At 44.3% G+C, this 26116-nt stretch overlaps 1 protein-coding gene across 1 annotated transcript in view; it reads left to right on the top strand.

Moving 5' to 3' along the window:
• kdm6a (lysine (K)-specific demethylase 6A) overlaps positions 1-17630 on the top strand; it is a 61464-nt gene extending 43834 nt beyond the window's left edge. The window contains exons 14-30 of the mRNA XM_050048413.1: positions 1861-1953; positions 2411-2488; positions 4773-4880; positions 5034-5420; positions 5708-6594; positions 10198-10327; positions 10523-10628; positions 11281-11486; positions 11767-11819; positions 11910-11984; positions 13609-13757; positions 13837-13951; positions 14034-14221; positions 14437-14578; positions 14672-14798; positions 14887-15057; positions 16611-17630. Coding sequence (XP_049904370.1) covers positions 1861-1953; positions 2411-2488; positions 4773-4880; positions 5034-5420; positions 5708-6594; positions 10198-10327; positions 10523-10628; positions 11281-11486; positions 11767-11819; positions 11910-11984; positions 13609-13757; positions 13837-13951; positions 14034-14221; positions 14437-14578; positions 14672-14798; positions 14887-15057; positions 16611-16637 — 3042 coding nt within the window. The 3' untranslated portion in view covers positions 16638-17630. The remainder of the gene's footprint in view (positions 1-1860; positions 1954-2410; positions 2489-4772; positions 4881-5033; positions 5421-5707; positions 6595-10197; positions 10328-10522; positions 10629-11280; positions 11487-11766; positions 11820-11909; positions 11985-13608; positions 13758-13836; positions 13952-14033; positions 14222-14436; positions 14579-14671; positions 14799-14886; positions 15058-16610) is intronic.
• Positions 17631-26116: the final 8486 nt, after the last annotated feature.

Below are 26116 nucleotides of genomic sequence, written 5' to 3'. Positions count from 1 at the left end.
CAGCGGTTTAGTGCTGCCATAGCCCACAGGAATGATGCACTGCCATGCTTTTTTCTTTTTTTGTGAGTGGGATTAGAATATATGCAGTACCAAAAATGGGGACAGTATGGAACGGTTTTATTGGTACTATAAAAAGCGCACTGAACTGAACTGAACTGAACTGCTTGGTGGAAACGGGGCTTTTGTTGAAGAGATAGCTCCTTTTTGTTTAACCAGAAACCTTGAACTGCCAAACCCACCTAATATAGGCCTATATTTTATCTCCAAGTGCACGTCACACACTGAGCGAGCCGCCTGTTAATGACGCTGTGGGCTAATGGGCATGTAGCTACTTCCATGTTTCAGATGATACGTCATGTTTGTAGTCGACCAATGAAGATGAGTTTACATATCACCTTGGGTTCGTCCTTCACCTTCTCAAAATGATCCCACACTTTGGATTTCCTGCCCGACATGTTATTAACTAGCCTGTGGAATAACCGCAGGTACCAGCCCTGGAAATTAACCTGACTCCTGTCTGACTGCTGAGCGTGGACACTTCCTGTGTCTGTCCTTTCAAAGTAAAGTCCTACACGGTCCAGTCATATAGGTTTGGATTTATTTTGACAAGGTGCAGCTCCTGATTCACTTTTTTTTTTCTTTCTGCGACTAAGCGACCAATGAATCTTGCTGACTAATGACCTTTCTGGTTGACTAACGTTTGGTCGATTATTAGGGGGGCAGCCATAATTTCTGTCATCTTTGAATGAAGTGTGTTTAACGATGATAACATTACTGTTTATTGGTGATAGCAATTTTGACGTTTCTGGTTTGAAAATAAAAAGGTTTATCACTGTAGGGATCCGTTCCATGAGGTTGTCAGACACTCCACAGTCTCAGTGGCAAAAACAAGCACTTTTAGTGGGTGTAGATTGATGGTGCATAATTGTTTCATGGCTGCAGCGGTGTCGCTCAATACTGGACCAGTTTAAAAAATTGTTGTTCCCGTTTTTTGCCTAGACACAAAACCATGAGAAAAAAGGTTGAAATATACCAAAGTTACCCTTCAGTAGTATGTATGTATGCATTTTTGTGTCATGCATTTGACACTCTAATTTTGCCTTCAAATATTGGTTGAAACTGGCATATATAGTTTTTATTTCTTTGAAAATGAGGCAAATGTTAGTATTGCTCATTAGATGTGAAGGCTGGCCCCGACCATCAACATCTCAGTTTTATTTAGTCCTCTTATTTTTCACGTCTGATCTGTTTTCTTATAGTTTTGTCTATTCTAATCCTTAACATTGACATCATCCTCTTTTGGCTACGAATGACATCATTTCCATCATTAGCACTTGCTTGATCTGCACTGTCACAAAACACAGAGAGAGAAATTTTAATAAGACATTTAAGGTTATTTTTACTTGTTTCAGTATTGAAGTTTGCAGTGTGATTGATTAAATGTAGATAAATGTTATCTGTGAGCCTTACTGATGTTACAAACTTTTGAGAATGTGTAAACAACCAATGAGAGACCAGAACATGTGGTCTGCATGCCCAAACAACCCTTCACTAATGCAACTACTGTTGCATTATCCCACCTCTGAACCACAGCATGAATACTCTGATTGTGACCTTAATCAACCTGTGTCAGCTGGATTAAGGTGAAACCATATTTTAATCGGAGTATTTCGTCATACATGCGGTATTTTAATGCGCAGATTGTTGTGCATGTAATCGTAGTATCAAGTGTATCCTCCAGTGTCACTTTGGATTTATGGCTGTTTGTTGAAACACAACCTTAGGGCTCAGTTTGAACTGTAGGTTGCTTATTGTTGGTCCAGCGTATCCTCACAAGCTGTGTCTCTGCTGGCTTTCCAGGCCTGTAAGGGGGAGGGAGGCCAGTCCGCCAGCAATCACACAGACCCACAGGCCAGTCCTGCCAAGAGGAAACGCACTGCCAGCCCTGCGAAGGTACAGCTAAGAGATATTAAAGGGGACCTGTTGTGCTTTTCTTATGTTCTGCCGTATATATATTGTTGCAGTATATTCATATGAAATAAGAAAGAGTTTCAGATAACTCATGATGAATTGATGATATTTTGGTGATCAAAGGTCAAGGTTACTGTGACCTTGCATCTGTCTGATCCCTGCAATGCTAATTTCTTCAAGTTTGGCACAAACGTCCACTTGAGCCTCTTCCTCACTGCACAAAAACCCTTTTGTATGTAATGGGAAATGTTACAGTCAGCATCCACACCTGGGTCAAACGACTCTGCAGTAGTCACGGTGTTACATCTCTCAGTGGCAGCTTACCGGCTCCGAACTGTAGTTGGGAACACGCTGGCTAATTAACAAATAAAGTGTTTTCTGTCCTGCGGGACATTTTGGAAGGTGAGCCACAGTCCTCATTGTTTTATCTCACTTACAGGGAGTTGCAGACTCTTGGGTGAACAGTCCCAATCAACAGCAGATCCCCAGCTGGTACCTAACACCACAGAAGCTTCAGGTAGGAAGTCTAACAAGTGCATATTTTTCTGTAATATTAATGGTATTTTGAAAAATTCAGTATATACCATAAATTAGATCCATGTATGTATTTACAGTAATGCCCCTTAAGCTGTAAAATAGGCAGCAGATCAGGCTAACACATTTACAGGGCACAGCACATCACTTAAGCTAACACACAAGGTGCATTAATTAATCATTACATATGGAAATCTAGCTCAGCTTTCATTAGTTCTGCATCTAGGAATGTTATATGCTTGATGCAAACTTGAAGCAGTTACAAGTCTGTAACATTTGAAGCTGGCTTTATACTCATGCTTATGTGTCATGGCACTGACACATGTAAACTCTGCAGCCAAACTGTAATGTGAACCCCCTTAAAAATGTATCTAAATAATGAGAATATAACAGGGCTCCAGACTGCGCCTAATTGGTCGCATTTTGCGACCTTTTTTGGAGGCCGTGCAACGTAGTTTTTTAACTAGGAGCACCAGCGCGACTTACAAATCCACCCCTCTCCCCCTTTTTCTTTCTTCTTTTTTTTTAAAATATTTTTTATATTTTTTGCCTGTCATGTGTGTCTGTATGTGCACTGCGAGGCGGGGGGGCGCCAGTAACCATAGCAACATGCAGCAGTTTTAGTATGTGTGCACTGTGTGCGGGGTTAGACAGAGAGGGGTCACAGAGCCGGTGTCGAGTAGAAAGTGCTGTGTCGTTTGGGGTCACAGAGCCGGTGTCGAGTAGAAAGTGCTGTGTCGTTTGACCATAAAGTGACGCTATGAAATGAACTATAGATTCGTTTTTCAGAAGAAAAAATAATCCAGAAACTCCTGTCGGTCCTGTGCCAGTTTCCCAAACTTCCGACAACGATAGTTCAGAGGACGAGTCAGCAGGTGATGTCGCAGCACCGAAAAAGCCAAAGCCTTATCATTTCCGACAAGAATGGCTCACTGAATTTACGTGGTTGAGATATTGTAAAGAAAAGAAAGTGATGTCCTGCATGTATTGCTCTCAGTGCGGTCCGAAATTTGCGGGGAAAACTAAATTCGCTGACTCCACCACACACTTCAACCATGAAACGCTGGTTAAGCACAACAACAGCATCAGGCATAAATTATGCATGGACAGATGCAATGATGGAGCAAAAGCGCCGCTGCACACATCATTTAAGAGGCAGGGTTGTCTGTGTTTATTGCTAAATTATCAGCAATGCAGTTAATATAGACAAAATTATGAATATGTTGTGTCGATACAGATAGTGCTCCTAAATTTTGTGCAGGTGCTCCTAAAATTTTCAGTAAGGAGCACTGGTGCTCCTAGTGGAAAAAGTTAGTCTGGAGCCCTGTATAAAACGTGAGCAGAGAAAGTCTCTGGAGCTGATACTGGATTACTTCAAGGTCTTTCTCTCTGATGTCAGGAAGCCAGTTTGATAGTAAAGATACATGAAGCAGGGCTCACTGTACGATCAGGGGTTCAAGGATTTGAAGCAGTTTATGCTGTTACAAAGTTGAGCCATGAACGAAGGAGAAAGAGATGCTTGCTGGACTGGAACTGATGATGTTGCAGTTAATGGTCGGCATCTTCTTAACCCCTTCATGTCAAGATCATTTATAAATACAGGGTTTAACGTTTTTTTAAGCTGCATCACAAATCATAATTGTTGTTACATCATATCAGGAGCTTTAACCACTGACATTTTTAGATGGAAACAACCAGCTCCTTGTGCAAAAACCTTTTTCAAAATAAAGTTTAGGTAAGGTTAAACTTTATGTCCCTGAGGGGCAATTTGGGATACAGACCGTAGTCATAAGTACATTCAGATTCACGTGAAACACATCACACTGTCTTGTTTTTTGACCATAGTTTTTTCCATGAAGTCATTTTAATAAATTCTCAGAATCAGAATTTGCTTGGCTTTTTTTTTTCTCATGTTACACTCTCAACTCACTCCGCAGCGACCTCTCCCATCCTTTCGTCCTCGCCTAGACATCGTTTTCTTGCGCTACTGTCAGATAGCTCTATGACATTCAGAGTTGTTGCTATATTTTTTTTTGAAGATTTTATAGTAATACCTATAAAGATTGAGGTGTAACTGATAAATAATGTCAATGAGTGTCATCAGTAGGGCTTCACTCAAAAGAGATACACTGATCACATAATTTATTAATTAATAATTTATTTCCTTTAAATTAAGTCATTGAAAATGGACAAAATGGTGCTTGTAAAAGCACTTGAAAGTCCTTGAGTTTAATTTTGTAATGTCTATGAACCCTGTAAATGTGCAGCACCTGGATCACTTGCGGACCAACAGAGCAAACCTCAAGCCCCCCCAGGTGCAGATGCTGGAGCAGCTGGAGAACCAATTCTCTCTCATGCAGCAACATCAGCTGCAGGTAATTATACAGTTAAACATGACTGCAGTGATATAGAGCTTTGCATCTGTGATGTAAAGCTGTACGTTTGTGTTTGTCCGAGTGTTAATGTCCGAGTGTTAATGTAGCTGCACAGCATCACTGAGTCATCTCTGCTTCTCTCCTGTGCGTCAGATGAGGCAGCAGGCAGCAGCGAGTGGCCAGCCGCGGCCCAGCCTTCCCAACGGTCCTTTGGCTGAGTCCTCTCACCACCACGCAGGCCTCTCCCGCGCCTCTCCCCTTAATCACACAGCCATCCGGCCCCCGTGTGTCACCCAGCCCACAGCCAATGGATCCTGTTCTTCGAGTCCTTCAGCGGGGCTGCTGGGACACCTGGACAAAAATCACACCCTGGGACTGGGAGGTGGCGGCGCGAGCAACGGAAACGTGCCTTACCCGCAGCAGAACTCTCTACCTCACAACTGCACAGCCGCCAGTCACCCCAGCACCAGCAGCACTACCAGTAGTCCCAGTCATGCAGACGAGACATGGAGGAGCCAACAACGCAACACTACCACTCAGGTATCACACTGGTGTTTCCAGAGTTTTATCTGTTGCTCAAACGGCCTCATCTGTGCCGTGTATTTATTTATTTATTGTTTGGTAAAGAGCCGATCCATCTGCGTTCTTCTACTGGGTTTTTTAAAATAGAAATGCCAAGGTTAGAGCAGCAAGCGCTGATAATAATATTGCATGCGTTTTATTTTCAGTTAAAGTCACTGTGTTTTGAATTCGAAATGTAAAGTAGATCTGTTTTTATTATTGGAAGTATTTTAATGGTTTGTTTTTTGGTCTTCCTCTCTGTCCAGGGGCTTCAAAAAGGTCCAGGTTCACATTCGGCAGGTCCCAATGGAGAACCCCCTTTCTCTTCCTCCTCCTCCCCTCAGACCTCGTTCTCTTCCTCTGGCATTCTGAATCAGGTTGGACATTCCTCTGGGCCCTGCACTGCCTCCTCCTCAGCCTCCTCTTTATCCCCCACCTCCCCCCAGACCACACCCAACCACTTGTCCTCGCCCCCCCACGCCGCTACTACCTCAGGGGTCCACACCAAAGACACCACGCCTTCAGGGGGCAACAACGGCAGCAACGGCGCTGCCGCCACTTTGCCATCAGGTCCGGAGGCCGCCGTCAGGCATTCCGCAGGGACGCCCTTAAGTCCCAGCAGCAACCCCGCGCAGGGACTGACTAATCACGTCCAGCCGCGGGTGACGGACGGCTCCGCTAGCCCGTCTCAGCCTGCCTCTCCTGCCCCCGGCGTGCTCAGTTCAGACAATCCTCAGCTCTCAGCCTTGCTAAAGGGAAAAGCCAATACTACCAGTAATGACGATAACAATAACTACAGTAACCACGGAGGCCCTTCCTCAGAGAAAATCAACAACGTCCACCCGGGTCTCCACGGCGCCGCCAAGCCAACGTCGGAGCAGTCGGCGGCATCCTCGCCACTTTTAGCCACAGCTTCGCCCTCTCCACGCTCAGCAGACCCTCACACCACCAACAGCCTCTCCTGCCTTAACAGCCCGTCCAACACCAACAGCCAGGCGCCCACAGTCAACGGGAAGGGGCCGGAGGACTCCCAGAGCCCCAAGAAGGTGGAGCCATCTGCAGGAGCTCAGAGACACACTGTCCCTGCTGGTCTGGCACCCTGGTCCTCGGTCTCCATCTACCCCAGCTCCAGTGAGGTGCTCAAAGCGTGCAGGTAAGACACCTGTTATCTGTAGTTAACCTTTATGTGTAGGTGGCTCTGAGAGATTAAGAATCAGTGATGTTTTTGATCCTGTATTTATATTTTTTTGCCTCTGCCCGGGTGATGGCCGTGACCGGAGGCGTTATGTTTTTGGTTTGTCCATCACCCCATTCTCATGAACGCAGTATCTCAAGAACACCTTGAGCGTATTTCCTCAAATTTGGCACAAATGTCCACTTGGACTCAAGAATAAACTGATAAGATTTTTTTGTGGTCAAAGGTCAAGGTCACTGTGACCTTGTCTGTCTCATTCTTGTGAATGCAATATGTCAGGAACATCTTGAGGACATTTGGCACAAACGTCCACTTGAACTCAATGATGAACTGATTAGAATTTGTTGGTCAACGGTCACTGTGACCTCACCTGTTGCATTCTTGCAAGTGTAGGTAACTTTTTTTTTTTTTAAAGATATTTTTGGGGGCTTTTTAGCCTTTAATGGATAGGACAGACAAGTGTGAAAGAGGGAGAGAGAGGGAGGGAGTGATGCAGCAAAGGGCCACAGGCTGGAGTCGAACCTGGGCCGCTGCGGCAACAGCCTTGTACATGGGGCGCCTGCTCTATCCACTAAGCCACCGACGCCCCAAGTGTAGGTAACCTTGAGAGAATTTCGCGAAATTTGGCACAAACATTTACTTGGATTCAACAATGAACTGATTTGATTTTGTTGGTCAAAGTTCAAGGTCACAGTGACCTTGCATCCATGTCATTGTTGTGAACAAGGTATCTCATAGCGCTCAAGAGAATTTCCTCAAATTGAGCACAAATGCTCACTCGTACCCAAGGATGAACTGATTAGAATTTGGTGGTCAAAGGTCAAGATTAGTGTGACCTTTCATCTACCTCAAATTTCCCTCAAATTGGGCACAAACATTCGCTTGGACTCGAGAATAAACTGATTAGAACTTGGTGGTTTAAGGTCAAGGTCACTATGACCTCAAAAACACCAATTTGGCTATAACTCAAGAATTGATACACCAAGTATGACAAAATTTCACATACATGTCTCATAGAATAAAATGATGTGATGCCATCATATATCCAAAAGGTCAAAGGTCATCTTCCCTGTGACATCATAATGTTTTCTGGCCATTATTCCAGGTCTCAGTAGCAGAAGGGAGACACTTGGTCAGATACTGAATTGGTGACTCTAGTCTTCAAACTGTGCTGGTTGGACAGATCCTCTGTGTGAGAAGCATCCATGTTTTAGACACTGCAACATATTTGAAGTATCATCCACTGTCATGGTTTCATGTGAGTCTGCACAGACATGGATGTAAACTATAACTGCAGCTTGACTGATTGATGAATGCATACAACCATGAGGTGATAATTTTAGGTTCGGTCATTTATGACTTCCTGGAAATAATTTATTCTGGTAATCAGACTGTCTGTAGCATTTTTGACAATTTATAAAACCAACAGAATGATCACTGGTCATTGAATGTCTTAGTTTGTATTAACATTTTAAATGTTTTTTGTTTGTTTTTTTAATCACTGGCTGCTGTTGTTCAGATTACAGCCAATAATTTGAGACCATTAACCAATCAGAAGCTGTGTTATTGAGTGTTATCGAACCAGGTATGTGTGGGCATCCCGCTGCTCACACCGACCCATTGTTAACTGAAAAAGACAACACGGCGAGACACTGAATGTCTGTGGCAGTTCCGCAGCAGCAGATGCATTCAGATGTGAAATCATGTGCAGACGTGAGTAATGTGTTGATTCTCCGCTGCGTTTGGGAAATGTCATGACATTTTGACCCCACGCTGAGTGCTGGTTGGACTCATCATCGTGTTTGGATAAAATCTGCCACTTTGTGTCTTTGAGGCAGAAGTGCAGAAATACTTTGAGCTGATGTCACACACAGATCGGAGTACAGCTCTCGGTGTGTGTGTGGGTGCGGCTGCTTGGAGTTTGAGTCCAGTAGGGAGTGGACATGATGCTGTTGTCATGAGCTCCACTTTCTCTGTAGTCCTCGTGCAGGGCCCTCTCGCCTGCCACGCTCACATCAAATCTCCCACTGGACATAAAGAACTACAGTGTTGACAGACTGCTGCAGTAATATAAAGGAAGAAGAAATATAAAAATGATGATGATGTGATTTCGCTGGGGCCTGTACCAAACTAGCATGTACCTCTGTCTGGAATATAACTCTCAGGCTGGGGCATCCTTGTAGCACCACAATGCTTCATTTATGATGACATGATGCGACACATTCACTAGTGAGGACCGTGCCACAAGTATGTTGTTTACATGTTTAGTCGGAATTCAGGAGGTGTTAGTTGTTGTTGAGGGCTGGTGAATGGATGTAAGTGGGGGGAAGAGGGATGTCTTCTGATTGGTTGATCTGGGAGAATGTGCTGAAGGTCAGGCAGAGGGAAACTCAGTGTGGAAGTTTAGTCTGAGGAGTTTTTCCACCCGAGCTGATCACAGGCCTCCCAGACGGTACCTAGAATGAGACATGGGAGAGTTATGCACCAGATTGAAGGAGAAGGGAAGAGAGGATGAAGGGAGGGTATGTCAAGAAATTTGAGACAAACAGAGCAGGATGGGTCGACCAGGTGTAAGTAGGCTTGGCAGGTAGTTAGAGGTGTGGTTGAGGCGAGGCCCTGCTCCCTACCTAAGCTAAGAAATTAACTTCATTTGTTGCTGCCTTGCAATGCAACTAGTCTCTGTGGGTTCAGGAGATTTTGTTGGTGAGGAAACTTATGTTAAAATATAGCCGACAGCAGAGTGTAAATAAACGGTGCTCCCATTGCAAAGAATTAACAAATGCTTTTCTTTCCAATGAGTCGAGGCGGAGCTGTCACGGTAGTTGCACGTTTCGCCATCTTTCATGTGTTGTTCTTTCTCTTCTTCCTTTGGCATTTAACAGCAGACATAACACTTGCATCCTGAGTTTTTATGATACTGGAGAAAAACGAGTCATGTTTTCAAAATTTTGACATCGATTGGCACCAAAGTATCTGTTCCCATGACATCCGTTATCTTGGTGCAGTGGCAGACCTCATAATCCAGGAGGATCATGCAGTTTTGTACATGTTACACACGTGTCAAAGACACCAGCGAGCCCTGGTCGAAGGGGTCACAGCCATGAATACGAAAATGTTGTCTTCTACCCTCCTGGCGTACTCAGAGTTCAGCATTTACCAAAGAACATTAGACTTAAGTAGACTGAGCGTCATGTAGCAGCACGGGTTACTTTACAAAAGCTTGAATCAGCTCTGAACAAGCTGTACATTTCACAGATGGTGCTTGGTAAACAGGTTTTGTCTGGAGAGGCTAACCTCTGCATGTCCTGATTTTTCTAATTAAAACGTATTCCCAAATGTCCAAAAGTTGCCCAGTAATGTAATTGATTGTTGTAAATGTTTTGTTGTTAGGTGTGTTAAAGTTCAGTGAAATGACGCAACAGACTTCAGTGTTCTGTGGAAGTGGTGAGGTTACACGGGGCAAACAGCCTGTTCTGCAGACCACACTGTGTTGCACACTTGTTTATCGTCAGCGACGTCTTGCTTTAACCTGAACTGATGAACTGACTGATCTCTCTCCAGGAACCTGGGGAAGAACGGCCTGTCGACGAGCAGCATCCTCCTGGACAAGTGTCCCCCGCCTCGACCCCCTCGCGCGCCCTCTCCTCCACTGCCAAAGGACAAACTCAACCCCCCAACGCCCAGTATTTATGTGAGTGCAGCCGCTCCATAGAAGGAGAAGTATTCATGATGTTGTTGTGTGCAATGTTGGAGTAACGGTATCTTGGCTACAGCACCAAATACAAACACTCCTTAGTTAGCTCTTCTTTAATGTGTTGATTCTCCCAATAAGTCTGGAGCGCGTCCACGTCCCCTGACGACTCTGTGTCTCCTCTCTGACATACAGCTAGAAAACAAGAGGGACGCCTTCTTCCCGCCCCTCCATCAGTTCTGCACCAACCCTGCCAACCCGGTCACCGTCATCAGAGGACTGGCTGGAGCGCTCAAACTAGGTACCTGACACAAAATAAAAACACGCACTCCACTTGTGTGTTTCAAGCATCTGCGTGTCTTTGACTTGTCTGTCTTACATGTGATAGTGACAGCAGCTGTGAGCATGTGCAGCTGGATGTTTTCTGTCTCGTCCAGTCTCACGTGGCTCTGTGGGTGTGTCTCTGTAATCATGGCAGGCAGAGTGTGTGTGGATGGATTTGACATGTATGACAACAGCACCACCTGCAAGTGGAAAATGTTACTGCACATGTTTGTCGTGGAGAAAACTGGTCAGCTTTGCCAAGAATTTACAAACATCTGCTCTTCTATTACAATGACATGCTGCCCTGTTATGTAAGACTCTGGCAGATTGTTCCTGTTTGTGTGTCCAGGAGTTCTGTAGTCTAAGATACAATAAGACAAAATTAATAAAGAAACACAGCTTCCTCATGCTGCACCACTGATGTGAGACAGACATCCTTAGTATGTCACCTTGTTCTCCCTCAGCCAGACAGTGTCAGTATCAGAATTATATATCTGGATATGAAAGGAAGAAATTAAAAATAAATCCTATAGAATCTTGAATTTAAAAAATCTTGAAAAATAATACTTAACTTCCCTCTCCGCTCTTCTTCCTCGGCTCCTGTCTTTCCTCCCTCCGTCCACGCTCAGATCTGGGCCTCTTCTCCACTAAGACCTTGGTGGAGGCCAACCCCGACCATCTGGTGGAGGTGCGCACCCAGTTGGCTCAGCCCACCGATGAGAACTGGGACCCCACTGGCAGCAGGAAGATGTGGCGCTGCGAGAGCAGCCGCTCCCACACCACCGTCATCAAATACGCCCAGTACCAGGCCTCGTCTTTCCAGGAGTCTCTGCGGGTCAGTGGGAGTGGGACACACACACACAAACACACACACACACACTGCAGACACAGGAAAACTGATCGGTGCAACAGATGAACCAGAGTTGAACCAGTGTGTCACCAAACCTGTACATGACATGTTATATCCATGATGTGATGACACATACTGGTTATCAGAGATAGATTGTATCACCAGTGACCTGAAACCAGTTTACTTTGATCAGTTTATCTAATGCTAAGGTTTTTCTCCAGAGGTTTCCAGCACCAGTATGTTCAAAGTTTTTTCTTTCTGACAGGAGGAGAATGAGAAGAAGAAGGAGATGGAAGCAGAAGCAGGTTCCTCAGACAGGTGAGTTTCCTTCCTTGTTTCTCACATTTTTAATTTTCCAAAGGTTTTTGTTTACTCACCAACTGTATCAAACTTCTCGTGCTCTTCTAGTGCGATGCGGCGAAGGAAAGGCCCTTTCAAACACATAAAGTTTGGCACCAACATCGACCTCTCTGATGAAAAGAAGTGAGTGAGCTGTTTTAACTCCACACAGAACATCTGGTTGCATAAACCATCATTCATCACCTCCTTTACATGAGGTTGTCTTTAGAGGGGAAAAGGGAGTAAAGCCCGTTTCACACTGCCTGTTTAAGGTGAGAGTGTTGTGCCGCATTGTCGCCTCACTGCTCTGTATGAAAGGTATGATGATGGAATGGTTGTTAAGGACCAGCGTGAAGGATTTAGGGGGATTTATTTGCAGAAATTGAATGTGTTATAACATAAGTATGTTTTCTTAAATGTAGAATCATCTGAAAATCGGAGTTGTTGTGTTTTTGTTACCTTAGAAAGAGCTGTTAATGTCTGCATAGGGAGCAGGGACGAGGACCCACCATGTTTCTGCAGTAGTAACAAACAAACCAAACACTGGCTCTAAATAGGACCATTCACATTTTCATGTCCGCCACTGAAATTAACAGCCCCTTCATGATGAGCAGCATCGGAAAAACCCTTATCGTTTTTACATGAAACTGTCCCGTAGGTGTGAATGTGAGTGTGAATGGTTGTCTGTCTCTATGTGTCAGCCCTGTGATAGTCTGGTGACCTGTCCAGGGTGAACCCTGCCTCTCACCCAGTGTCAGCTGGGATAGACTCCAGCCCCCCACAACCCCCAACATGATAAGTGCTGACAGAAAATGAATAAATGAATGCTTTTTACTGGTTTCAATCAGTGGTTCCCAACTGGTCCAGCATCAGGTCCAGATTTCTCCTTAGTCATTAGTTCAGGGTCCACATAGTTTAATACATTCAGCATCGTACTTGCATTTGGCCATGTCGTGGAAAAGTGCCAGAAAGTTACTGTACATAAAGATAAAGTGTTTTTGCAAACTCGAGACATTTGTGAGTCACGTGCGGTCCATTCAGAATAGACCAGTGACCCACCAGTTGGGAGCCACTGGTCTTAATCACCTGGTCTGTTTGTTTCGGAGAGGAAGAAATGTCTGTGGATAATTTAACTTCTGGTAAAAACCTCCTGAACGTCTTGATCTTAAGTTATCAGAGAGAAAATAGTGAGCGTACATCAGCAGGATACGGATAGATATGTCTAAATGCCCCTAACTCTTACACACTGTTCATATGAGATGGCAGCAAAGGTAGAAACAGCACTAAATCAACATCTGTGTAAGAAGTGTGAGCCGGCAGGACGGGCCAAGTGTGACGCTTTGACTACTCGTTATGTGTGCGACTTGCCACCAGGAGATTTAAAAAGCAGCTAGCAGCTAATTTGAAGAAGAACAGCAACAGAAAACATCCACAGTTTGGGGGACAAATAGGTCCTGAAGCTGCTTACCGTCCAGGCAGAGGACGGGATCAAACACCATATAACGGGGATGTTAAATGAGGTTCAGAAAGCGCTGCCCACTGAGTGTATATGTCACATTCGATGGCGACACTATCACACCACTTTTGTTTCTGCAATGCCGACATACTGTATAAAATCACACACATGTGGGAGGCATCATGCCAGTGTCCTTTGGTTCTGTATAAAAAAAGAAAAGGCGGTGTAGTGAAGGGATTTGTTGAAGCAGTGTTGTTGGATCTCTGTGTAAAAAGGGCCTAACTCTCAACCTGTAACCTTTGTCCTCTCCAGGTGGAAGCAGCAGCTTCAGGAGTTGTCTAAACTGCCAGCGTTTGCTCGGGTCGTGTCAGCCGGTAACCTGCTCAGCCACGTCGGACACACCATCCTGGGCATGAACACCGTCCAGCTCTACATGAAGGTGCCGGGGAGCAGGACGCCAGGTACACACAGGCAGAACAAACACCACTGCTGTCTGTGTCGTTCTCACTCTGTTAGTAACCAGCTCCTGTTCTGTCACAGGTCACCAAGAGAACAACAACTTCTGCTCAGTCAACATCAACATCGGTCCGGGGGACTGTGAGTGGTTCGCTGTGCCTGAGACGTACTGGGGCGTCATCACCGACTTCTGTGAAAAGTACGTCACCAGAAATGACTCCCTGAGAGTTTAGCTGATCTCCAGAGTCGACACTGATGTCATGTTTCACCTCCTCTCACAGGAACAACATCAACTTCCTGATGGGCTCCTGGTGGCCCAACCTGGAGGACCTGTACGAGAGCAACGTGCCTGTTTACCGGTTCATCCAGCGTCCTGGAGACTTGGTGTGGCTCAACACGGGCACCATCCACTGGGTTCAGGCCATCGGCTGGTGCAACAACATCGCGTGGAATGTCGGACCCCTCACAGGTGAGCAAAGGGAATTAATTAGACATGAGCGTGTTCATGGCCCGCTGAGATACAGCAGAGCCTGTCCAGACTCTGAGCGCAGTGGCCAGGTGCAGGCAGGTACAGCTGTAATGTGAAAGTGTTGTGACAAAGAGCTCGCAGGCTTTGTAACCCTCAGCTGGATAAACACAGATGTACAGATTAAATGAAGAGCGCCTCTCGGTTTTTGTCCTCAGCACATCAGTACAAGCTGGCAGTGGAGCGTTACGAGTGGAACAAGCTGCAGAGTGTCAAATCCATTGTTCCCATGATCCACCTCTCCTGGAACATGGCCAGGAACATCAAAGTGTCGGACCACAGGCTCTTTGAGATGATCAAGTGAGAGCTCCCTCTTAAAACATAATTCCTGATACGACCGTGTTTTTCTGTGTGACCCTGGTCTCACCCAGCGTGTGTGTTTGTGTGTTTCAGGTATTGTTTGTTACGGACTCTGAAGCAGTGTCAGATGCAGCGTGAACTGCTGCTTGCTGCCGGGAAAGAACTGGTGTGGCACGGGAGGACCCACAGCGAGCCGGCTCATTATTGCAGCATCTGTGAGGTGAGCACACGTGTCCTAAGCCACGCCTACATCATATCAGCTGTGTCTGCGCTGTGTGAATGAACCCTTCCTCTTTACCCTCGTCCAGGTGGAGGTGTTCGACCTGCTGTTTGTCACCACAGAGAGCAACAGCAGGAAGACGTACGTGGTGCACTGCCAGGACTGTGCCCGGAGGGCGAGTGCTAACCTGGACAACTTTGTGGTGCTAGAGCAGTACAAGATCGAGGACCTCATGCAGGTTTATGACCAGTTCACCCTCGTAAGTATCACAAAACCACCTCATCTCAGACCAGAGAGGATCAGTTTAAAGAGATAGTGTGGGGTTGTTTGAGGTACTCATCCGTAGTCAGTGTGTTAAGTACAGTACACGTCAGTCAGCATGCCCTCACTTTGGAGAAGCAGGCAGGAGTACAGCCACGGAAGATGAGCAATGTACTTCTGTGAACAGGGGGCAGCAGTAACACGAATTTTAGCTACGTCAAAATAAATCAATTTCAGTTTAAGTGTGCACTATATTTAGACTATTTGCACTGTTTTACCTCGCAGTGAGACAGCCATTTTTGACGGGGCACTGAAGCCGTTACATCACTCTTGTCAAAGCCAGACTGACAAAAACAGTAATTTTACCTCGCAGAACACACGATGGTCTGTCGGTGCCTTGATCAGTTTGTTTGTGTAATCTAACCGTCTTTACTGCCAAAGTCACACAAAATACAAAAAATAACTGAACGAGGCAGTGGTAGACCAGCAGGTCCTGTGTGCAGCGATGTTAAATTACTGTTTTTCTCTGTGGAGTCTGGTGGAGCAGTACAGGGCTGTACAAATGCCACATCTTTAACCGCCTGGAAAACACAAGGTCGGGCGCTGGGTGCTACTTTTGTGCCCTTTATTGAGCCAGCCTTCTAGAGCGTGGCGGCAGGTTGCGTCTGAGGTTACTAAGCAACTTTAACAAACATCGTATAGCCTGTTAACCTGAAATCCTGAGTGCAGAGCTGATCTTCTTCCAGGAGCTGTCTAGAAGTGAGTAGGCCTATCGTCTGTGGGACAGATGTAAAGCTCTGGCAGCCCTGCACTAACATGATCAACTTTTCCGTGTTTATCAGACTGAATATTTACAGATGAAGGAAAAGATATCTGTCGGCTGTGATTGGTTGTTCCTCGTCACATGACATGCGATGTGCACTGATGCGTTCCAAAAGTCAGCTACATTGAAAACAACAAACAAAGCAACATGTGTTCGGCCTCTAAAACGGCTTCAGTTTCCTGTCAGTAAGGGCCGTCTGACAGCAACACAAAGCTGTGAAAATATTCTAAGTATAGCGTACACTTTAAATGACCCGTATCTGTGGTGCTGTTTATCAGTCTGGATTGTTTTGGTGTATTTTTTGGCGCTTTGAGCACCACAAGCTGAGTGACAACTCTACGGCCAATATCTCCAACACTCTGCAACTCACACCAAAACTATTGAGACTGATGAGCAGTACAACAGGTAAGAGGAAGTTAAATTTGGGGTAAACTGTGGCTTTAAATGGATTTTTTCTTTTGGGTGGCTAAAATATGTTTTGCTGCTGCATTTGTACACAGCGGTACATTGCTTAGCTTCCCTGGTGGTACTCCAGCCTGCTTCTCCAAACTGGGAGTGTGCCGACCATCATTTACTGTAGCTAACACACTGACTATGGATAAATACCTCCGACAGCCCCACTTTGAAATATCTGAACGATCCCTTTAAACACAAAGGAGACCTCTAATGATACCACTTTCATGCCAGAGTCAGATCTCAGTGTGTTCCTCCTCTTCCTCTGTCTCCAGGCGAGTCCCCTGCCTTCCTCCTCTTGATGGTAACACTGTTGTTCTGAGGACCGTTAGAACCACAATGGACTTAAATCGGAAACTCTCCGGAAACCTCTTCTTTTTCTGATATTCAGGAAGTAAGCCGGCAGTCCTCAAACGGCGCTCTGTAGCTCTCCCATAAGGCAGCTGCGTGAAAGCTGTGTGTCTATGCAACCTGCCCAGAGTGGTGTGCCTCCCCCCAGTGGACTGGAGGGGGGTGGCAGCTCCTCCTGTCATCATGACCAGACTGTTCTACTGCTGGCCCAGCTGGACTTCACCAGAAAACACACACACAAAATCCCACATAAAAAATGATGAATTAAGGTTTTGTACATATTATGTTTTAACTGGCAACATCGTCACACAAAGACTACTGACTGGATGGTTTTCTTTTTCCATTTTTGTATTTTGTTTGTGGGTTGACACACACACGAGCTTTGTTCCCTCCCCTCCATGAGATGAGTCATTAGCATAGCTGGTCTTTTGTATGTTAGATAGACACGTCCTCCTCGGTCAGGAAAAACCAGATAAAAAACTGTTTTGTAATGTGAAAAGTTGAGTGACACATTCTTTGCAACATTTCCCCCATTTTTAAAAAATCATTTAATTTTGCTGGAACTATGATGAGTCTGATTTCGTCGGGGAGAGGAAATCATTTGTAGACAAACAGCCAAGTCACAGAGAAAAAGGGTTGCACATAGACAAAAGAGTGAACTTTAATTTGTGTTTTTCTTTTTTATTTTGATGTAAATTTACACTATTTATAAATGCATATTTATTGCTTGAAAATATTTGTTGATGGAATGCTGTAATTTTTTTTTTCCAGAGTACCTGCCATTAAATTTGAAGGAGCCTTGTGATTTTAAGCACGGCCCCTCGTACGTTTTCTATATAAATAAAACTGCTTAGTAAGCATTGTACAGAGACCTTACCTTGAAATGGGTTTATTGTTTGAAGGATGTTTTATGAGTCAATAAACAAGAACTGTCTTTATTTACATCTGCAGCTCTGTTGTACTTACTATTTTGTTACAAAAGCGAGGTCAGTGCCGATGGTGTGAGCTGGAGAACTTCAACAACCTGGAGCTCCTTAAATTTGGAGAATATTATGCACAAAAGTGAACGAGCTGTTCAGGGTTTTAATCAGCGCATTTATCCGTCCCATTCATTAGTCTCGCTTTGTGAGACAAAACACTGTTTATCTGTTGGAAACCTCAAGTAAGGAAATTATACCTTAGATACAACCCTCTTTATAGACCAGTAGTAGGTGGAAACATCAGTTACACAGAGTTTAAACAATCTTTCATGTGTGGTTAACTTTAGGCAAATAAACTACTTGGTTACGGTTTGGAAAATATAATGTTTTAGCTTAAAGTACCAAGATTTGGGAGCACAATCTCTGCTAAAAATGCAGCGACAAAAAAAACAAAACAGGGTCACTACAAGGTCGCTACAAAACACCAGCGTATGGAGCCTAACGAGCCGCTGGAAAAACAGTCATGGGTCACTACCAAACTTCCACGCTTGGAGCCTAAAAAGCTGCAGTGATTGGCTGCTGTAAAACACCTATGTTTAGGAGCCTAAAAAGGTGCTAGAAACACAGTGACTGGTTACTACAAAACTTTCACGTCTGAAGCATAAAAAGCTGGAAACACAGTGACAGGTTGCTACAAAACTTCCATTTTTGGAGCCTAAAAAGCTGGAAACACAGTGACAGGTTGCTACAAAACTTCCATGTTTGGAGCCTAAAAAGCCACTTGAAACACAGTGACAGGTTGCTACAAAACTTCCATGTTTGGAGCCTAAAAAGACACTAGAAACACAGTGACAGGTTGCTACAAAACTTCCATTTCTGAAGCCTAAAAAGCTGCTGGAAAGCAGTGACAGGTTGCTACAAAACTTTAATGTTTGGAGCCTAAAAAGACGCTAGAAACACAGTGACTGGTTACTGCAAAACTTCCACGTCTGAAGCCTAAAAAGCTGCTGGAAACAGAGTGACAGGTTGCTACAAAACTTCCATTTTTGGAGCCTAAAAAGCTGGAAACACAGTGATAGGTTGCTACAAAACTTCCATGTTTGGAGCCTAAAAAGGCGCTAGAAACACAGTGACTGGTTACTACAAAACTCCCACGTCTGAAGCCTAAAAAGCTGCTGGAAACAGAGTGACAGGTTGCTACAAAACTTTCATGTTTGGAGCCTAACAAGGCGCTAGAAACACAGTGACTGGTTACTACAAAACTTCCACGTCTGAAGCCTAAAAAGCTGCTGGAAACAGAGTGACAGGTTGCTACAAAACTTCCATTTTTGGAGCCTAAAACGCTGGAAACACAGTGACAGGTTGCTACAAAACTTCCACCTTTGGAGCCTAAAAAGACACTAGAAACACAGTGACAGGTTGCTACAAAACTTCCATTTCTGAAGCCTAAAAAGCTGCTGGAAAGCAGTGACAGGTTGCTACAAAACTTTAATGTTTGGAGCCTAAAAAGATGCTAGAAACACAGTGACAGGTTACTACAAAACTTCTATGTTTGGAGCCTAAAAAGACGCTAGAAACACAGTGACAGGTTGCTTCAAAACCTCCATGTCTGAAGCCTAGAAAGCTGCTGGAAACACAGTGACAGGTTGCTACAAAACTTCCACGTTTGGAGCCTAAACTGCTGGAAACACAGTGACTGGTTAGTACAAAACTTCCACCTTTGGAGCCTAAAAAGCCACTTGAAACACAGTGACTGGTTACTGCAAAACTTCCACGTTTGGAGCCTAAAAAGCTGCTTGAAACACAGTGAATGGTTACTGCAAAACTTCCACCTTTGGAGCCTAAAAAGCTGCTGAAAACAGTGATAGGTTGGAACAAATTGGTAATGTATGATAATATATAGACAGTAACATTAGTGAAAATAATTTTCTGTCCACATGTCGGGATGTATATCGTGGCCTAACAGTCGTCTGCTGTCTATATCGCTGCCTCCATTTAAAGGTACATTATGACAACCTCTCCACCATCACGTCAAACGTTTGACTCCGCCATCTACTGGCAGTATCTATGTCAACATAAAGGGCGCATGGAAGTATGAGTGCAGGGATGTTTACAAAGTTTGAAACAGACGTATGTATTTTCGTACATAAAGGGAGAATAAATGAGCCCAAGGCCTGTGCGCAGTTTCACAGAAATGCACGGCCGTGTTAACCAGAGTCCCACCAGCACCCCTGACGTGCGCCAAGGTGTTAGGGCCTGCTCATCACTGCTTAGTGCTTTAATTTTATTTATGTTTTTTAATCAATATACTAGGGGATGTGTCTCCACAATATTTATTATAATTACAACCCAGGAGGGAACAACCTTAATTCATTGTCAGACTCTGAGGAGAACTGAAAGCGATTTGTCTTTGTGACACTGGCGCCAACAAAAATACTACTTGGAAACCCCGGGTGGTGGGAAGTTGATAAGTTTCCACTTTAAGGTGTCAAAATATTGAATGGATTGTCATTGAATATTTACAGTTCATGTTTCCAGGAGAATGGATCAGATAACTTCACACAACTGGACCAAATACAAACTTCTGACTTAGCCGACTTACAACTGCGTCGTCTTTAATATCATTACAACATGAACAACTGTCCTGCCTGCGTGAAGAACACAGAGAGACACTGGCACCACTCACGGCTGCCATTTGTCCGTCTCAGTTGGTCTTCTCGTCCTCAGGCTGCCAGGAAGACTCAAACTTTGCCAAACGGATCACCAGGAGGGCCATTAAAACTGCTTCTCACATAGAGTGCTTCACGTGGCTGTGGAAATATCTTGGCAACATATCGGTCAGAGTATAGCTCTTAAATGTACAAGTAGAATCCAGGAACACATTGAAATCCCAAACTATGTGAGTCTGTTTCTGAATGAGGCCAAACATGTAGAGAAATCAAAGTAGTGCTGCTGGATCTGAACCAAACGCAAATGTTAGAACAGTTCTGGGCTTCTGAGCAAGTGAGAACAATACAGATGGCAGATCGCAGATGAAAGATCCAAGCGGTTTTACATGCCTAAGCCACTTGAGATTTAAAAGATTGTGCACGCTGTTGGTGTATTAAGGAGTTAATAATAGCAGCGAGGCAGTGATGTGTTGAAATTAGGAGACAGAACAGTTTCACTTTCAGAGCAACAATTTAATTTCTTGTCTTTTTCATAGGAGTTTTTTCCACACAGCTGAAGTCCAGTCTGGTGCTCGCTGGTTTTGTCCACGGCGTTCTGGGGAGCCCGTTATCCCTGCAAATTGTGTCCTGAATTTGCACCATATACAGTCCACTGCAAACAGGCCACAGTCAGATCCCCGCACTGTAACAAAGACATAAGGCCTCATTAGATGCCCACATGGTGCATCCAGTTGACTGTGTTCGGTGGGGAACTATTTTTATCTGAATGAAGTCTACAAGCAAAGAAGGGAGGAAAAAAATCTTTGGGAGAAAATAATGAATCAGAACAAAGTGTCTGAGAAATCAAAAGCTTTTCTCATGTGTCTGTCTGTAATCAATTCAAGGCTTTCTGTATACAGTCTCTCTTTTTTTAAGGTTGAGTGTGCAGCTCAGTTTTTGGATCTGCTGCACATGATTTACTTTACAGCCTCCTAAAAAAGACCTGATGATGACACGGTTTACGGGAGACGAAAAGAGGAACTTGACGATGGTCGGTTTGTAAAAGAGGAACAGAAAACATTTTCTTCCTCTGTGAAGGAGTCGAGAAAAAAAAAATGCAACAGATCTAATTAATAATGAAGAACTAAATGATTTTTTTCTGATTTTATCTGATCAGATTGTTTGAGTGTTGTGTGGACAGTGTGTTACAGTCCTCTGCCACGCTTCAGTCAGTCCGACTCTTCACCGTGGTTAGATGTAAAAACTGGAGGGAACACATGAATTCAGTCACCACTCATGTCACAGAAAGCTTTTTGTACTCATACTAACGGCAGTCTGTCAACCACTTTGGTCCAGACTCAAATATCTCAACAGATATTGGATGGACTGCCATTAAATTTTGGAAAAACATTTTCACTCCAAGAGTCCTGAAAAGTGACTTGATCTACTGGGACGTTCAGCACAACCATCTCTAGGGTTTACAGAGGATGGTCCCAAAAAGAGAAAATATCCAGTGAGCCAAAATGCCTTGTTGATGCCAGAGGTCAGAGGAGAATGGCCAGACTGGTTCAAGATGATCGAAAGGCAACAGGAAGTCAAATAAGCACTGGTTCCAACCAAGATGTGCAGAAGAGCATCTCTGAAGCAACAACACCTTGTCCAACCTTGAAGCAGATGGGCTACAGCAGCAGAAGACCACACCAGGTGCCACTCCTGTCAGCTAACAACAGGAAACTGAGGCTACAATTCACACGGGTTTTCTCACCAAAACTGGACAATAGAAGATTGGAAAAACCACATTCAGATGGAAGCATGGATCCATCCTGCCTTGTATCAACGCTTCAGGCTGCTGCTGGTGGTGTAATGGTGTGGGGGAGATTTTCTTAGTACCAACTGAGCATGGTTTAAACACCACAGCCTACCTGAGTATTGTTGCTGAGCGTGTCCATCCCTTTATGACCACAGTGTACCCATCTTCTGATGGCTACTTCCAGCAGGATAACGCACCATGTCACAAAGCTCACATCATCTCAAACATGACAATGAGTTCACTGTACTCCAATGGCCTCCACAGTCACCAGATCTCAGTCCAATAGAGCACCTTTGGGATGTGCTGGAACCGGAGATTCTTATCAGTTTAATTTCATGACCTTTTCAACCTAAAATCTGTGACTTACACCAATTGATAACGTCCATTTAATGGCCTAATAACCAGCAAATCAGCCGGTATTTAGCTCAACGCATCACTGTTAACCCGAGTACAACCTCACAGAGATGTACAAACAGCTGCTTGATGCTTTTTATTGCCATAATGCGTAGATTCCGTTAGATTAGTTAATACACTTATTTTTATTTTGGCTTTATTTATGGCATTTATCTTTCCGAAGTATCAAATTCATCTTAATCAGAGGGATTACTGAGAGGCCAGGAATGATTCAGTTTCAGTCTGTATTTTCAGTAAACCTCTTCATGTCTTTTATTTCAAAGAGCAGACTGTTTTTCGTTTTAAACGATCCTACCACGACCCTGAAGTTCCTCACATTCCACCTCCCTTTATGCTCCTAATGCAGCGCTGTAATGATGATGACTAACTGTGCTGATTAGTCTCTAATTACTGCTAACAGGCTGCTGCTGAACGCTGTCCTGATATAACCCACTCTATGGAACAGTAAAACTCATCAAATCAGAAACGTAACCAGAAAGTACTCATTAAGTGGACATAACGGGAAAAAAGAATAAAATTACAGTTAACTAATTATGATTAAGATAAATATTAACGCTTTTCTGTTTTTAAAACATCTAGTTACGGTGCCATAGTCGGATAGTTTCTTTCTTACTTCAGATTTCAGCTTTTCTGTAACTGTGTCTCCTTCGAGGTTCAGTGTGTCAGATTTAGGGGGATGTGGTGGCATCTAGTGGTGAGGACTGAGAATGCAACCAGCTGAAACTTCTGGTTTTTACTGGGAGCTGAATGATCCGCAGAGGTCTCTTCCTCTCCAAAGCAAACAGACCAGCTGATTAAAACTGGTAAAAACACTGAATAAAGAAGTTTCACATTAACAAAAAATCTGTGTTTTTCTGACACTTTTTTCATGGAGGTGCTCCCCCACCACGGCGTTTGAACCAGGAGCCCTCCTGCTGTGGGGCGACAGTGCTAACCACTGCATCACCGTGCCCTGAAAGAGTTCACTCCCTGTAAAACAGATTCACCAACACAAGAAACCTCTCCTCACCAGATAAAAGGAAAAGCCCCAGGATTCAGGAAATTACCCTCCAATATAGAGTCCTGAATAATTCCCACATAGGGCATTTATAACAGAGTGGGAAATGGATGGGGAGGAGCCTATTGTTATTTTACTATGTTTTTTATATTTATTTATTTTTATATAGTTATTGGGGACCTTGGGGTCAATCCAGTAGAGGGCAGTAGTGCAACTTTTTGGATTCAAACCGCCATTAAAACCAAAGAAGGAGAAGAAGAAAAACTTTATGCACCTGTAGTTGTGAACAGAACAAAGATGCAACACTGTAAATGATGATGTCATCACTGGTATTGATGAGCATTATTACACCTGGACACAGGTAGAAGAGGTCACATCCACCTTAATTAATTAGTTTGTAGGCTCCACCCACCGGCGAGCGCGCCAAGTGACGCAAATCAAACACACCGGGACAAGCTGCAGGTTCGCTGTGGCTAACATGCTAACCATGATGCTAACATGCTAACTATGATGCTAACCATGATGCTAACATGCTGTCGGTGTTTCCTGTCTCCACTGAGGAACTGTTACCTTCAGTCAGGTGTGTGAGAATATCCCGGATGTGACTGCAGAGCCAACGTGTAATGGACTGGTTATACTGGGACCATGAAGGCTGAGTGGACTGCTTATACTGGGACCATGGAGGCCGAGTGGACTGGTTATACTGGGACCATGGAGGCCGAGTGGACTGGTTGTACTGGGACCATGGACGCTGAGTGGACTGGTTGTACTGGGACCATGGAGGCTGAGTGGACTGGTTATACTGGGACCATGGAGGCTGAGTGGACTGGGACCATGGAGGCTGAGTGGACTGGTTATACTGGGACCATGGAGGCTGAGTGGACTGCGCAGAGGAAACTGTACCTGCAGACTTTGGAGGACTTCACGGTGCACGAGACTGCCGGGGTCAGACAGGTGAGTGCAACAACACACTCATTGTGCTGCTTCTCCAGAGGTAGATGTCCATGTTGCTAGGCAACACAGCGTTGTGTGTGTGTGTGTGTGTGTGTGTGTGTGTTTGTGCTTACAAGTTGTGCACAGACCGTGCAGGTGTGTGTCTGTTGCTGCAGGCAGCTGCTGAGGAGTTGATGTTGTTTACACATCCCTGTGTTGTTGCCATGGTGACGCTTCATCCTGCTTCAGGTTATTAATTTATGTGGCTTAATAAGACTTGTGCACGCGCCGTGATGTCATCAGAGTTTGTGTTTAGTGTCAGTTTGGTTTGTGTGTCTGAGTTTTGTCTGAGGAAGATGTGATTGGTGTTTTGGACATTAGGTACACTAGGACACCAAAGTCACAGCGGAGCAAACACTTTTAACATGGGTGTTGTCACTCAGTCAGCAGGATACCTGCATGTCAAGTGTTTGTTCATGTGTTTAATCTTTCCTCTCTGAGGGCGTTAAATCTGCCCACAGTTCATTCTGTCAGGTGTATGCAGCATTTCTGACGGGTGTTATGACGGTGTTGGTCAGTCAGTCTGCTCTGTGTCACATTTAGCTGCATTAAAAACGATTGACGTCAGATGAACAGACTGAAAACTTTATCTTAGGAGGTAAAACTGATGATTACAATATATTTTATTGCAGTAATATCGTATCGTGGGTCCTCTGCTGATTCTCACCCCTCTCTAAAACTTAACACAATTTTTTAATGGTGATCCAACCACAAGAACTCAACATACATGCAGGTCATTTTACTGAAAAGTACATCCGTATACAGGAGAGTAAAACAAAAGATGAATCTCATTCTCAGTTTCCCCTCTTTTACACAACAAACAAAGTCTCTCCTCCTCTGAAGTGGCATTAAACCTGCCTCTCTGAGGCTAATGGTGATGTTCATGAGTGCAGCTGTGCACATAGGGATCTTTGTCTCTTGTATAAATTACACTTCACATATGGTTCACCACTGTAACTATTCTTTATGAGACAGTTCAGTATTAAAACTGCTGCACCACTGTTTCAGAATCTTCTCCCAACATGTGAAACGACGACGCATAAACGACTCAGAACAATACCACAGTGATTACCGTGTGCACAGCTCGTCTTGTTTTCACCAACCAACCGACACACGCTGCATTTGTAGAGAGTGCTCAACCTTTAAATGGAGCCTACAAGTATCCACTCAATAAAATGATGTTTTTGTCTCTGTGCTGCTGAGACAACAAACAAACTGATGCCAACCTGGTGCCCGATCCAGCTCCTCTCTCAGCGCCGCACAACAACAGCCACTTGTACCATTTCACATGTGGAATATGGACGCCACAATATTTTCTCTTCTCTGCTGAGCAACAGGCTGCGGTTTGTTTTCCTCACATCACTGAACGAATCAGCTGCACACACACTGAACTCTCATCGAGCGAGCTTGGTTGTGTATGATGTTTATGTGCTGTTCTGAATGGATGGATTATTTATTGATTGATTAATATTTCCCTATGATTCAAAATTGTGTAATCATGGTGTGTCATTTGATTTAAATCCGTCCTTTGCTGCGTGACTGAGTTTTGTGACTCAGAGAAGTCGTCCCATCCATACAGCCTTCACTGGTTTCCTGTAGTGGATGTAGCAGATGTACAATTTGCATTGTCTTTAGATATTTACTCCCT

The sequence above is a fragment of the Epinephelus moara genome, chromosome 7 (genome assembly GCF_006386435.1).
Source record: "Epinephelus moara isolate mb chromosome 7, YSFRI_EMoa_1.0, whole genome shotgun sequence".
Taxonomy (NCBI): domain Eukaryota; kingdom Metazoa; phylum Chordata; class Actinopteri; order Perciformes; family Serranidae; genus Epinephelus; species Epinephelus moara.
The sequence above is the reverse complement of the archived record's forward strand: the minus strand, read 5'-3'. Positions and strand labels throughout refer to the sequence as shown.